Source organism: Protopterus annectens, chromosome 7.part1, assembly GCF_019279795.1.
Source record: "Protopterus annectens isolate FY-2018-M chromosome 7.part1, PAN1.0, whole genome shotgun sequence".
Taxonomy (NCBI): Eukaryota; Metazoa; Chordata; order Ceratodontiformes; family Protopteridae; genus Protopterus; species Protopterus annectens.
This window is the reverse complement of record NC_056740.1, coordinates 333,198,628-333,213,094: the sequence shown is the minus strand read 5'-3', so window position 1 is coordinate 333,213,094 and position 14,467 is coordinate 333,198,628. Positions and strand designations below refer to the sequence as shown.

The window sequence follows — 14,467 nt, the reverse complement described above, 5'->3', positions numbered from 1 at the left end:
GCAAATCATAAGCTCTCAGCATTTCCCTCTGCAACAGCTCACCCAGGTCGTCCATCCTACCCATTTGAACTACTCCTAAATATGAGATATCCCTAGAATCCACTAGGAAACATCACAGAAGACACAAATAATCACCCTTCCCACCTAGTATGGTAATGTCCACCCCTCCCTGATACTCAGTCAGTTACCTGGGTTTCCTGGGCCACTAGGTTCATAGGATAGTACTAGGCTAGCTGCCCTTGTTAGCCATTTTAAGCCTAGCCAATTATCCCTTGTGAGACTCAAACCCTGCACCTTGTGTTAGGCAAACACTTTAACCATTAGGCCACCCTGCCAACATTGTTAGGCCTTTATCCCTGTATGCCACCAGAGTGGCTATGAAGTTTTTTATATGTAAGTGAGGGGGTACACAGTGCAGCTGAAAATGTGTTTCTAGTAAAAGTACTATAAAAACAAAAAAATCTATAAAGCATAACTCATAGCAGGGTGATTTGATTTAGCACAGATAAGCAAATCTTCCCCTACAAGGACTTATAAATCTTTTCTCTATGCAGATTTCTGGGCTGAACACAGATATACCTAACCGATAACACCCAGTGTTGCTGCTTTAAAAAGTAAGTGTGATCTGGAAACCTCAATAATCCCCCCTGCATGTGTAACCTATACACACAACTCCTTTTCTATGGTTCCATAGACATTTGATCTCATCTTGAAGTTTTTAGGGCCCTATTTCCACCATTTTACTCTTTGATTTCTTACCAAACTGTTTTCCCGTGTACATGTTGCAGTTTCTTCTGTTATCGTTTTATTTTTAACATTCAGCAGTTTCATACCTAGTTTGGTCTTTATCAAATGATTTTATTTACAGTACACTGTAATAATTCCTGTATACAATCATCTGAGATACCCATTGTTTTTTATTTTGGTTTTGAGATTTGTATATTTTATTCCATTTGTCAACGATATGTTTCAAAATATTGTACTTGTTATGAATATAACATTTCTGACCTGCTTTGTAAATTCGTATAAATATGATTTAGAATTCTTGATGTATGATGTATGAGTATTTCAAATTTTGTAAGCTTTAACTAAAATTTCTTGTGTTATTTTAGCAGGACACCTGGTCAGCACCTAAACTGGTCCTTGTGATCAGTACATTTCCCTGGTTAACACATTTAAATAAACAAATAAATTAGCAATTGTTTCTGACATCTCATTTTGTGCACACGTATTGGTCCCATTCTTGACTCCAGTTAGGTTATTGATGAATGTGACTTGCTGCTGATTACAAGCCTAGTTTTACTCGCTCATTACATTGTTCTTGGTATTGATGTTTATTCTAACTACAGACTAGATTATGAATAATACTTTCTGTCCAGTGCTCTTTTCTGTTTTAATTATGGTAACCATGTCATGGCAGAAAAGAGGACCAACTGCATTAGCTTACTTACATGATGAATAAATAATTAACACACCTACTAAGTAAATAACAGCATGCAGTACAGAACTGTGTAAGAAGATTAAATCAGCATGTTCAGATGAAAAAGCTGACAGTGCATCTAAACAAAAAAGTTAATCAACTAGATATCGCAGTGAATTACAAAGGTGACAGGACTTGATATGGTTTTGTTTGCACTTAATTGCTTCTTAATTACTACTCATCTTTGATCTATTTTACAAAGCAGCACCTGATAAGCTAAACAAAACTCATGTTCCACAACTTGCTTGCACTGCTTTGATCAGAAACCTGTTGTAGGCAAATCACATTCCACATATTGAGAAGCTTTTTCTGCCTAATTTCTGTGCTAATGCTTCAGGTGATTAAGTCTGTAGTATATGCAAGTGCTACCTGGTTTATCTTCAGACTACAGACTGACATGTATGCATATGTGATACCCATGTATATAAATATTGTATTATTTCTAGTTTCCCTCGACCTGTTTGATGAATAATTTAATTAATGTTTATTTACTGTTGCATTGCCTTAGTGTGGTGTGTCTAACCAGGACTGAGATGTGTAAAAAGTAAATAAGTTAATAAACATGTAACACTTCCAATACTGCACGCTACCTGTCTGCACTGTACTTTCCATTCTGAAGAAAACTGTACTTCTGTTGTAAGTGGTTCAGTGTTTTAGATTTCTGCCTCACAGCTTAAGGACTGGGATTGTAGTCTGCTCAATGTGTGGAGTTTGTTAGTTAGCCCTGTGCTTTATTGGGTTTCTCTAGCTCTCTCCCACCTTGTGAAAATATACTAGTTTACTGGCCAATTTAAATGATGTTAGGTGCTGCATTTACCCTTGCTCTTGTAACCTGGTTCATTGGTGAAAGTGGTCTGTAAAGGAACCTTTCATTTACCTGGCTAATAAAACTAAACTACCTTTCAGTCTATATATCATCATCTTTTATATTTCGTCTTTCATGACCTGCCCCAAGTCTGAAACAGTTTCCTGTAATAAGCACCTCTGCTTGATTATCTCACATAAGTAAATAAATAAATAAATAAACAAATAAATAAATACACATTCCTCAAAATGACTCCCTGCAAGTCAGTAGACTTGGTGTAGACTTTAGGATGTACATCTGGGGGAAGAGGAGCTTCCAGTTCCCTACAGAAACTCTGTCTGAACTGTCACTGTGTCCCAAAACATCAGTCATAGTTCATCATTCATCATTCGACTGCAATCCACACTCAAGATGAAAAAAGTACCAAAACACATTTCTTTTACAGGGAACTTCCACACCCCTTGCTACTTATAATATATAACAACTTCAAGACTGGATTGTCTTGGAGAAAAGGGAAATGCCCAAAACAGCATAATATAGCTCTTTCTTTTACAGCCCCTAGAGTCACTCATGAGTGATCAGAATTTACAATGTCATTTAATATTGCTGCAATCATAAGCTTGACACCCGGGATCTGTTAAGAAACATTCTTGCCTAACGTGATGCTCTTTTTAAATATAGTCATGGAATGGAGTTGGTGGTATATTCTTTTCAAAATGTTCCAGACTTGTCGGTTAATTTTGTCCTAGATGCTCTGTTCCATTTGTAGGGTTGCCACCTTTTCAAATGGCCAAAGTGGGACATTTTCGGACACACATCAGATTTTACAGGCCGACACATACCCACGGTCAGTACAAAGGATAGAACATTACTTTTTTGCCTAAATAAAAGCTTATTCTTGTAGCAGTTTAGTTGCTTATTCTGTTTCTTGTAACATTTAGACATTTTAGATACAGATATAACTATTTTATGCAACTATTAAATAAAATATGGGACATAATTATGTCCTACAATCGCAGGACATTTGCCATTTTTAATATTTTTGGTCAGGACACAACTGCCCACAGAGGGACTGTCCCTCACAAAGTGGGACAGGTGGTAACCCTATTGTTACCAAGATGGATAGTCAGTATGGCTGTGCACAGGTCTAATACTGAAATGTTGTTAGAGAAAATATCTGCTACAGCTGTCTAAAGTCATTGTGTTCCAGTATGGTAGTTCATTTTCCACAATACTTTAAAACATGGTATGGATCAGGTGACCTGATTCATCAGTAATAAAGAGTTGGATTTCACAGTAATTCTGTAGCAATGCAGTCTTGGTTGCCATGTCACTGCTGTGCACTTTTTCCTACAACATAAAATATGCTTATTATGCAAAGCATGCATCTTACTGCACAAGGCAGTTGTCATAAACGAAACAGAATGCTTAAAAAGTTGCACAGGGAAGTGTAAAGAATCTAATGTAGAGGTGACAAGGACAAAAGGCGTACAGGGATAAGAAGTATCGATACAGTATAGTTATAGTAATTTGTTGCCTCTCCTTTTACAGGGTCATGCGCCTGACTCGGTTACCTCCCAGAATTGTACAGTACAGTGAACCCCTGCAGGTGGTGAAGTATGAAGATGGAGGACACTATCATGCGCATCATGACAGTGGGCCTGTCTATCCCGAAACTAGCTGCTACCACACAAGACTCGTTGCTAATGGATCTACTCCATTTGAAACATCATGTCGGTAGGTGACATCTCTAACCACATATTCTTTCATAAGTAGATGATTAATTTGATCTTGATTTATTTAAAACAAAGCAGATTTGAGTACATTTACACATTATCTGTATGTGTTATCTGTAGCTGTGGTAAGTTATATGCATGTAAATGTGAAGTAAAACCTTTATCTCTTAAAACAGGAGTTTGCTATTAATGTCACACAAATCCAGCCCTTTGCCTTGCCATATCAGTTTTTTTTAATGTTTCCCCTGTAAACATGATTCTGATAATGGTACTGTACTTTTACAGGAGGGCTTCTCTAGCAACAGAATATGTAACAGCTGGATAGCCAGCTGGCTCACAGACAGCACCCAGGAAGTTAGAATTGGACAGACCACCTCCACAAAGAGGTTGGCCACCAGTGGAGTCCCCCAGGACTCTATGCTGGGTCTGCCCCTCTTTAGCATCTATTTTTCGAAAGACAAGGCCAATGTCAAGGACCTCTGGCTTACCACGTCTGCTGATGATTGCAAACTAAGAGCAATCATTGAAACCCTCAAGATACTAACATCTTACAGGAACGTCTAATGCAGACAAATAATTGGTACCAAAGCCACACTTAAAGAAATGCAGAATAGTTGGCCACTCAGGGAAACTACCCATATCTCTCAGCTGTCCAGATTTTTACAGAATGTCCAGATTTTTGCCTTATATTTTTTGTCTGTTCCTCATAAAAGTTTGATTTCCTGGCAAATCACTGGGTAATTATTGAGGACTGAATTCAGAAAATAATGATAGTCATTTGACTTTCAGACTTCATACTCATCAGAAAATTCATGCCAATGCAAAACATTTTATTCATTTAGGTTGCATGGCTAGGCATATAAAGGTCCCAGTGTTCTTTAGCCGAGTGTACACCTACGAACCTATGAACCATAAAGTTTTTTTTTTATTTTTTTTTTTTTGCTTCAATCTCCCAAACTGCCCACACTCACTATCAAGCCCTGCATTCTTAGCTGCTAAACGATATTCTTTTCGCTGTGTGAGACCCTATGGCCTATTCATTTGCAGAAGTGACCAGGAGTGAGAGCAATTGTTTACATGCTGGAAGACCATTTTTTATATATGTATATATATATATATATATATATATATATATATATATATATATATATTAAGCTCCAGCTTCCCCTACACATGCCCAGTGACACAGAACAGGTTGATGTGCAATGAGTCTTTTCAATATAAATCCGTGTTTCCATGTGCAACATAATCAGCGTGCCCTGTCCCCTTGTAGACTGCATCCCCCTCATAAGAGGCCTGGTTTGCACCAGGACTTCAGTCATGGACAGCATGATTGGTCACATGCTCCCTACCCCTCCCCATGAAAAGAGGTAAGCAGGCCTCAGCCTCATCATTCCTCATGGCTGCCATCCCAGCTACAACAGTCACATAAGCCACTACTTGTTCATAGGGTTCATAGGACAACAGTCACATGAGCCACTACTTGTTCATAGGGTTCATAGGACAACAGTCACATGAGCCACTACTTGTTCATAAGGTTCATAGGACAACAGTCACATGAGCCACTACTTGTTCATAGGTTCATAGGTAGATACTAGGCTATCTGCCCGAGGGCATTTATAAGCCTAGTCAGAGTGTGTCGGCTTTTGCCACCCCATTGATTAATTAACTTATCCTCTGTCAAGCAGAGCCAATGAAGTGATTCCAGGTGTGTATTTTCTGTTACCCATCCACTCGTCAAGGTTTCTCTTGAAGAGTGTTAGTGAGGGGCTCTGCCTAATGTAGTTTGGAATTTTGTTCCAAAGCATGGGGAGTCTCTGTGACAGGAATCTATCCCTCCAGCATGTTCTACTTATTGTTGTGGAGAGGTTTAGCTCACTAGAGCACGTGGCTCGCAGTGACTTGGATTTCTTTAGGTGGAGCATGTCTATCAATTCTGAGTTGTACATGGCTTTGTAAGTCAGGCAGAGATCACCTCTGAGTAAGCGATATGCCACTGAGTACAGCCGGAGTTTTTTCAGTCGGGCTGCATAGGACATATGTTTGAGGTCAGTAATCCTCTTGGTGAGATACTTTTGTGGTCTCTCCAGCTGTTGGAAGTGTCTTGTGAAGTACATCCCAAATGGGGCATTGTACTCTATGATGGGTCTGATGAGTGACGAGTAGAGGGGCACTATAACCTCTTTATTTCTAGATGCGAACCCTTTAGTAATTAGATGGGCCACATAGAAGGATTTCCTAACTACTTTGGCAAGATGATTGTCAAAGGAGAGATTACTATCTACCTGTATCCCCAGATCTCTTATTACCTCTTCTGTATTAAGGGGGCTGCCACCTATGTGGTAGTTTGTGGGTGTTTTGTTTTTCCCAAACGGGATGACTGTGCATTTTTGTCATTTAGCTTGAGGCCATGACTTTGACACCAGGTTTCTGCCTCAGTAAGGCCCTTTTAGAGGATGTCCATGTCAGCCGGAGAGTCAATTATGGCTCCCAGTTTGCAGTCATCGGCAAACTTGGTTAGTCATAGTCCTCTTGTGTTTGCCTGTACGTCTGAGAAGTATATGCCGAACAGTAGGGGTCCCACAAGTGATTGGTTTAGAGTCGGACCTGGAGCTCGCTATTCTTACTGTGTGAGTTCTGTCTGTAAGCCAGTTGGCAACCCATCTCATGATGTAGGGGTTTATGTTTAGGCTGGTGAGTTTTTCTGTAATACCTGAGTGAGAAATGGTGTCGAAAGCCTTGGCAAGGTCAAGGTAGGCTGTGTGAACAATCTTTCCCTCATCTATGGCCTTGGTGATAGGATTCATAGGAGCTTAAAGGCTGTTTTAATCCAATGCTCATGTATTATTCATTTATTTATTTGGCATTGACATTGACGTAAATATAAATTGGCTAGCTCTAAATGACCCTAACTCTTCCTTTTGTATTAACCTACATGGCTGCTTTACTTAGTTAATATCAACACCTACCCACTACAATGACTCACAAATCCCAAGTACTTTACTCGACTGGATACTTGTATCTGACTCTTCAACATATCATAACCCGGAAACCCTGCCCAATTCCCTTAGTGATCACTCCCCAATAAAAGTTATTAGGTTCACTCCCCACTTTACCAGATTATATAGATATATTACCTGCCGTAAACTAGCCAAATGCTCCCCTTCTCTCTAGAGTTAACCGGAGTCACCTTAATGAGCTTACTTTGGATGAAGCTGTCCAATCATTTAACTCTATCTTTCTTAATATACTAAACTCTCTTGCACCTGTCCGTAATGTCAGGATAAAATCTAAAGTATCTCCAAGGCTCTCTAAGGCAATCCGCACCCTAATGAGTAATAGGGACATGCTGTGGAAAATCTGGATGAAAAATAAACTCCCTTCTGACTTTCAAAAGTACAATGAACTCAGAAACCTGACAAAAAAACACATTGCTAAAGATAAAAAAGAATGCTACCTTAACTCTCCTATAGCACTAAAATCTAATTCCAAAAAATTTGGAGCTCAGTCAACCAAATACTGCATCCTGGAAACCCTTCCTCCCCTAATCCCTACCCAAACAGAACATCAGAAGAAACTGCCACAATGTTTAATACCTTCTTTATTGAATCTGTATCAAATATGATTAACACTAACCCCCTCCAACTAGTGATTCTAATCCCTCTGTCCCACCTCCCAGTCCCAACTCCACTAAACACTTTTCTCTTCAACCTGTATCTACTACTTATATCAAATCACTACTCTCCAAATTAAAGCCCTGCTCTACTTCTGCTGATAATATTCCTTCCTACTTCCTCCAGCTGGCAGCTGATACTCTTGCTTTTCCTGTATCCATCTTGATCAACCACTATGCTCTATCTCTGAGTCTCAAGTTCCATCTCTGTGGAAAGAATTTTGCACTTTACCTATCCACAAAGGAGGTAACCCCCAAGAAATCTCTAATTTCATATCTATAGCCATTCTGTCACCCTCTCTAAACTACCTGAAAAATGCATACAAAAGCAATCTCTGCAATAACTAGTGCAGGAAAACCTACTTACTCCTACTCAGCATGGTTTCCTTCCAAGACACAGTACAACCACTGCCCTTATCTCCTTTATAAATAATGTTTCCCAGGCTTGTGATAACAACAAACGTGTCTCCTGTTTACTTGTAGACTTTTCTAATGCCTTTGATACCATCTCACACTCTCTACTTCTGACTAAACTGACTAATCTAATCTTCGGCCTGCTACTGTCACCAGGTTTTCTCACCATCTCTCTGATAGACTACAATCAGTGAAAAGGCGGTCTGCACTTTCCCCCTCCCTCCCAGTAAAAACGGGTGTCCCCCAAGGATCTATATTGGGTCCATTACTATTTAATATTTTTACCAATCTAATCATGATTCCACTGTGATCACTATCTCTGACACTCTCCAGTCTTATCTCTACTACTCAGGCTGCCTTTACATCAGTCAAAACCTGGCTCACCAACAACCAACTAATCCTGAATGCTAAAACAAAACAAACTCTTACTGTTTCTCCCCAAATCTCTTAACCATCTCAAATCTACTTTCACTATACTGTCTCTCAATAAGACTCTAGTAGTAGCAGAATCTAGCACCAAGCTCTTAGGCATCACTTTAGATGGTCAACTTAAATTTGACTTGCACATCAACAACTGTATCAGGAAGACCCATCAGAAACTAGGCCTATTATACAGAAACAGAAAGTTTCTCACCTTCAAAGCCAAAGTTACCCTCTCTCATACCTATCTCTTACCCAGTCTACTATATGGTTCTCAAACACTAATCTAAACGCCGCACTCCTAGCAAAACTTAACTCAACCTATAACAAGGTAACTAGATTCCCTACCCAACATACTTATAAAAGTCATCACTGTATCTCACTTAAACACTTAAACTGGCTGGAACTACCTAACCTGCTTCTTCTCTCTCAGCTTCAGATTATACACTCTATACTATACCAACCTTTTTACTGCCCTAACATATCTCCCTTTATATCCCACTATTCTACTAGATCACTCCGCAGCTCTGACCAGGACCTACTACTTATCTATAAACCTTGGACGAATATTGGATGCAACCTATATAGCTACCATCCTACCATCGCATGGAATAAGCTTCCACTTCAAACTAGATTACTAAATCAACCAAAACAATTTAAAACAGCTGCTAAACAACACTTAAGAACTCTCCGGTCCTCCCTCTGTACTCACCCACCATAAACTGCCCCTATCCCTAAATTGCTTACTAATTTGACCACTAACCTTAACTTTTGTCTTCTACTCCCTTACTGTCTAACACATCCCCCCTCCTTGCCTTGCTAACCTGTCTCCTTCAAGCCATGATTTCCTATGCCACAGCTTAACTCATCTCTTCCTAAATATCTCCTCTAAACCGTCACCTGAAAGTAAGTATTCTTTATATTAACGTAAGACTCTATGAATATGTCTTGTCTCACTTAGCCTGTTTTTAATAATGACTTGTATTACATGTTACTTGTTACAATGCTGTTACTACTTGTAAAACAGTGAATCAGTCATCTTTTCTGGTATATTTTGCTTCTGTAATTGTGTATGGACTGTCTAATGTGTTGGAGCTTTTCTCCCCAGGCCTCCACTGAAAAAGTGCTGCTTTTAGCTGTTGGACTTTTCCCAGTCAACAAATTTTAAATAAATAAATAAATAAAAATGTATTTACCAGGAAGGTTGACTGAGTCATGAGGAGCCCATTTTCATTGGAGGCCCGGGGAGAAAAGCTCCAGATACATATGGTTAACAGAATGAAAAACTAGACAGACAGCAAAAAGTCATAACATTCAAGTACAAATATGAAAAGAACACATTAGTTTGGCAGACTGACAGCTTAACAGAAATAATAAAGTCATAACATTCAAGCACAAAATCTGAAAAACTACACATTAGTTTGTCAGAATAAAAACTCAACAGACATAATAAAGTCATAGTGTTCAAGCATAAATCATCTGCAAAGCCTGGTAACAGGAATATTCAGCATTATTTACATAATAGATGATTACCATAATGATTATTAATATTCTAGAGGTCATGAAATATGGTAACAGATTAACAGATGTATGTCTTACCAATGCCTACCCTCAGGCTTTGCTTCCTTTCTCACTGCAGGTAAGGCTAGGTACTCCTGAGGTAAGTTTGAGAGTACCCATACAGTCATCGACATTTAGTTTGAAGGAGGATATTGAATCACATTACTTAATCTACAGAAGTTTATTGCAGAGAAGGGAAGGTGCTAGGTGATTAACCTAGTTCCTCATCATGTTGTAGTTGTCTGCTGATGAAGGTTCAGGTCTCTGGTTCTAGTATCAGCTGTGCTGTTTGACATTCTGAGATAAAATAGTTCAAGGACCCCAGGATCTCTAATTGTGAAGTAAGTGAGATACAGATCATCCCTCAAGAATCTATAAGACAAAGAGTACAGGGTCAGGGATTCAAGCCTCTGCTAGTAACTAAGGTTCTTAGACCAAAAATCCTTTTGGTTAGGAACCTCTGGGGATTTTTGAGTTTGTTGACATGTTAGGCAAAGTGCATCCCAAAGGCAGTATTTTTTTATTTATTTATCCTTTGTTGACTGGGTTAGTCCCAATAGGCTAGTAGCCTCTTTTCAGGGATGACCTAAGATGATATTTATACTACTAGGTGAAATTTGACCAGGGCATCAGGGAATTTCCTCTACAGATTTTTGATAGGTGCCTTGGGATATTTTAAAATTTACATCCACCTGAGCTACTACCAACTCAGGCAGATGTGGCCTTGGTTTTAACATCTCATCAAAAAGGACGTCACACTCAGAAGTACAGCATCCACCTTATGATGCACTGCAGTGTCAGCAATCCTTTTACTTGATGTGGGAATAGAACCCACAACCTTCTGCACCAAAGGTAAGTGTTGCACCACTTTTAACACTCTGTTATACTCTATAATGGGTCTGATCATTTCCAAATATAGAGGAGGCCATGACATCTTTGGATATAGTTAAAATATCTTTGGATATTACTTATGTTAAGTAAAAGGATTTCTGGACCACTGTTGCTTTGTGATGATCAAAGGAGAGGGAACTATCAATCCAAGTGCCCAAACCCCTGCTTACCTTTTCATTTAGTAAGAGAGTGCTATTCATACTCCAGGTTGTGGGTAATTGCTGTTTTTCAAAAGAAATAAAACTGCACTTTTTTGGATTAGTTGTGATTTTTGGTGCTTTTGGATCCATTTGGGTTTTAGATGTTCAGTTTGTCAATTATCCATACACCAGTTATGGAACTAGCTTTTACTGAAGAGTACAGATGTCTGAGGGGGGTTTGACAACTGCATCCAGTTTGCAGTTGTCTGCAAATTTGGTTAACAAGAGGTCCTGGTTATCAGTTTTGAAATCAGAGAAGTATATGCCAACAGGAGAGGACCTGGTACAGATTCATGGGGGACTCTGCTCATTACGTTAGCACTATTTGAAGAGGCACCTGAACATGAACTATGTGAGTTCTGTCTTTCAGCCACTTGGCTATCCATCTTAGATCTATGTTTAAGAACCATAATTTCCTTACAATTATGGCATGAGTTATGGTATCAGATGCTTTGAAGAGATGAACAGCTTGCTTAAATCTGTTGAAGAAATGAACAAGATTTAACAGGCATAATCTCCCTTTTATGTCAATTTGTTGTGGATCAAGCCTAATGAGACTGGTTATGATTTGTTTCAGAGCTTTACAGATCTGATTCATAAGTCTCAGTCAGCTTCAACTGTGACAACAATCACCCAGACCCAAGGTTCACAGCACAGGGTATCTAGTCTATACACACACATATATATCTATATATATATATATATATATATATATATATATATAGATATAGATATAGATATATAGATATATATATATGTATAGATATAGATACATATAGCTATATATATATGTATATATATATATATATATATATATATATATATATATATATATATATATATATATAGGGGTTCCATACACTAGATCGAATTTTCACTACAGTGAAAGTGCACTTAATCAAAAGTGCACTTATGCAAAGTTCAGTACAATGAATGGGTGTTGTACTGAACTTCTGTGCAGTACTCACAGACCTTAGGGCATGGGTCATGGTAAGGGTGACCTGTGTCCTAACCCTAAGGTCCGTGATGACTGCAGCACAGTGAAGGACATAGCAATGTCCTCCACTATGGTGCGATAGTCATGAACCTTAGGGTTAGGGCATGGGTTAGGGTAAGGGGATAGCTTTACTAACTATCCCCTTACCCTAACCCGTGCCCTAACCCTAAGGTCCGTGACTATCGCACCATAGTGGAGGACATAGCTTGTGTTAAATAAAATAAGATATCCTGAAATGGGTAAGGGAGGGGGCAAGGGAGGAGGAGGGGGAGCTGCCGATATTACCAAGTTATTATCCTCTTTGTCTAGAAATAATGTTTTTGAATTTTTCATCTTCTGCTCTCTACGATTTGCTTCCTCAATCCACCTGTGTGCCTGAGGAATGCCTAATTGGCGTTGCTTTTTTGCCTGACCTTCCGCATCAGATTTAAGCTGTTTAAGGAGTTTAACTAGTGAAGTTTTATCTAGTTTACCATCAAATTCATATTTATTAACCCATTTTGTATAATACCTAACGTTATCAGAACGTTGTAATTGCATGTATTTTGCATCTTCGGTTAGGGGCGGATCTCGCGATGTTTTAGTGCACTGATTACCCATGTCAAAGAAAATTTTACGTAACCTTTTTTTATCACGTGATATCAAGTTCTCAGTTCCTGTTCACAGTTTATCTAGAATAACTGCCTACCTTATTCTGTTACCCTGATCTATGACCAAATATACAGTACTTCCTTTTGTCCCTGATCTGCAAAACAAATCTTGACAACAATATACTGTAACCTAGTCCCTGATCTAAAACAGAAAAAAGGCAAATTCTTCCTACCTGAGCCTCCGGTATTGAGAAAGTCCAAGTTCCGCTTTTCGGCCACAGATCAGAAAGTGGCCAGCCTCTTTACACAACAATTTAGTCGGAGGTCTTTTCACTCAAGAAGAACCATTTCGGTAACTTCTCCTGCGCAGTATTCGACCACCGATATGCTCTGATCTTCCGCATCAGATTTAAGCTGTTTAAGGAGTTTAACTAGTGAAGTTTTATCTAGTTTACCATCAAATTCATATTTATTAACCCATTTTGTATAATACCTAACGTTATCAGAACGTTGTAATTGCATGTATTTTGCGTCTTCAGTTAGGGGCGGATCTCGCGATGTTTTAGTGCACTGATTACCCATGTCAAAGAAAATGTTACGTAACCCTTTTTTATCACGTGATATCAAGTTCTCAGTTCCTGTTCACAGTTTATCTAGAATAACTGCCTACCTTATTCTGTTACCCTGATCTATGACCAAATATACAGTACTTCCTTTTGTCTCTGATCTGCAAAACAAATCTTGACAACAATATACTGTAACCTAGTCCCTGATCTAAAACAGAAAAAAGGCAAATTCTTCCTACCTGAGCCTCCGGTATTGAGAAAGTCCAAGTTCCGCTTTTCGGCCACAGATCAGAAAGTGGCCAGCCTCTTTACACAACAATTTAGTTGGAGGTCTTTTCACTCAAGAAGAACCATTTCGGTAACTTCTCCTGCGCAGTATTCGACCACCGATATGCTCTGATCTGCGGCTTACCAAGGGAATTCCAGTCCGAAGGACCAAACTGTTAAATAAAATAAGATTTCAGTACACAGGAGGTTCAGGTTAAAAAGTTTACTAATGTACACCAGGAAGCAAAAAACGTACAAGTACAGAATTTTGTCTCACATGAAACAGGAAGCACACAATTTTATATAGGTTTAACATTTAAGCTATGCCCACCTTACTGACGTGATATGTCACAGGGCATCTACATCACTTTAGCTTACAGTCTTCTATTCATAAAGCTGTTGATGCTGTATATTTAAAAAAAACTTTTCCTCTAGATACAATACGGCCTTGCTATCCAGCTGGTCAGACATAATGTCTTTCTGTAAAGTTACTTCTTCTAGGTTTCATATCAGTTTGAATACAATAGCAGCTTCAGTCTTTTAATAATCTTCTTTGTTCTCTGTTACACTTTCCTACCAGCTGCGTGCTTATCTCAATAACACATATACAAGGCCAAATCATTCCAACAGGAAAGAGCAGAAGATTTCATTATTTCACACATTTAATTTCCTGACCCAGCAGATAATCACTTTTGAAAAGCATAAACATTAAAACTTGCTAAGCTAGCATTCTGCCAGGGTCGAAGGTCAGCTTTGCTTCAAGCCACACTGCAGTTTCAAAACTACTTCACATTTAAACATGAATTAATCCTCTCTACTATATGATTAATAGAATAAAATGCATTATATACTACTAGCATTTCTCATG

At 38.7% G+C, this 14,467-nt stretch overlaps 1 protein-coding gene across 1 annotated transcript in view; it reads left to right on the top strand.

Moving 5' to 3' along the window:
- Positions 1-14,467, top strand: part of P4HTM (prolyl 4-hydroxylase, transmembrane) — a 1,188,260-nt gene that overhangs the window by 966,027 nt on the left and 207,766 nt on the right. The window contains exon 6 of the mRNA XM_044078751.1: positions 3,837-4,022. Coding sequence (XP_043934686.1) covers positions 3,837-4,022 — 186 coding nt within the window. The remainder of the gene's footprint in view (positions 1-3,836; positions 4,023-14,467) is intronic.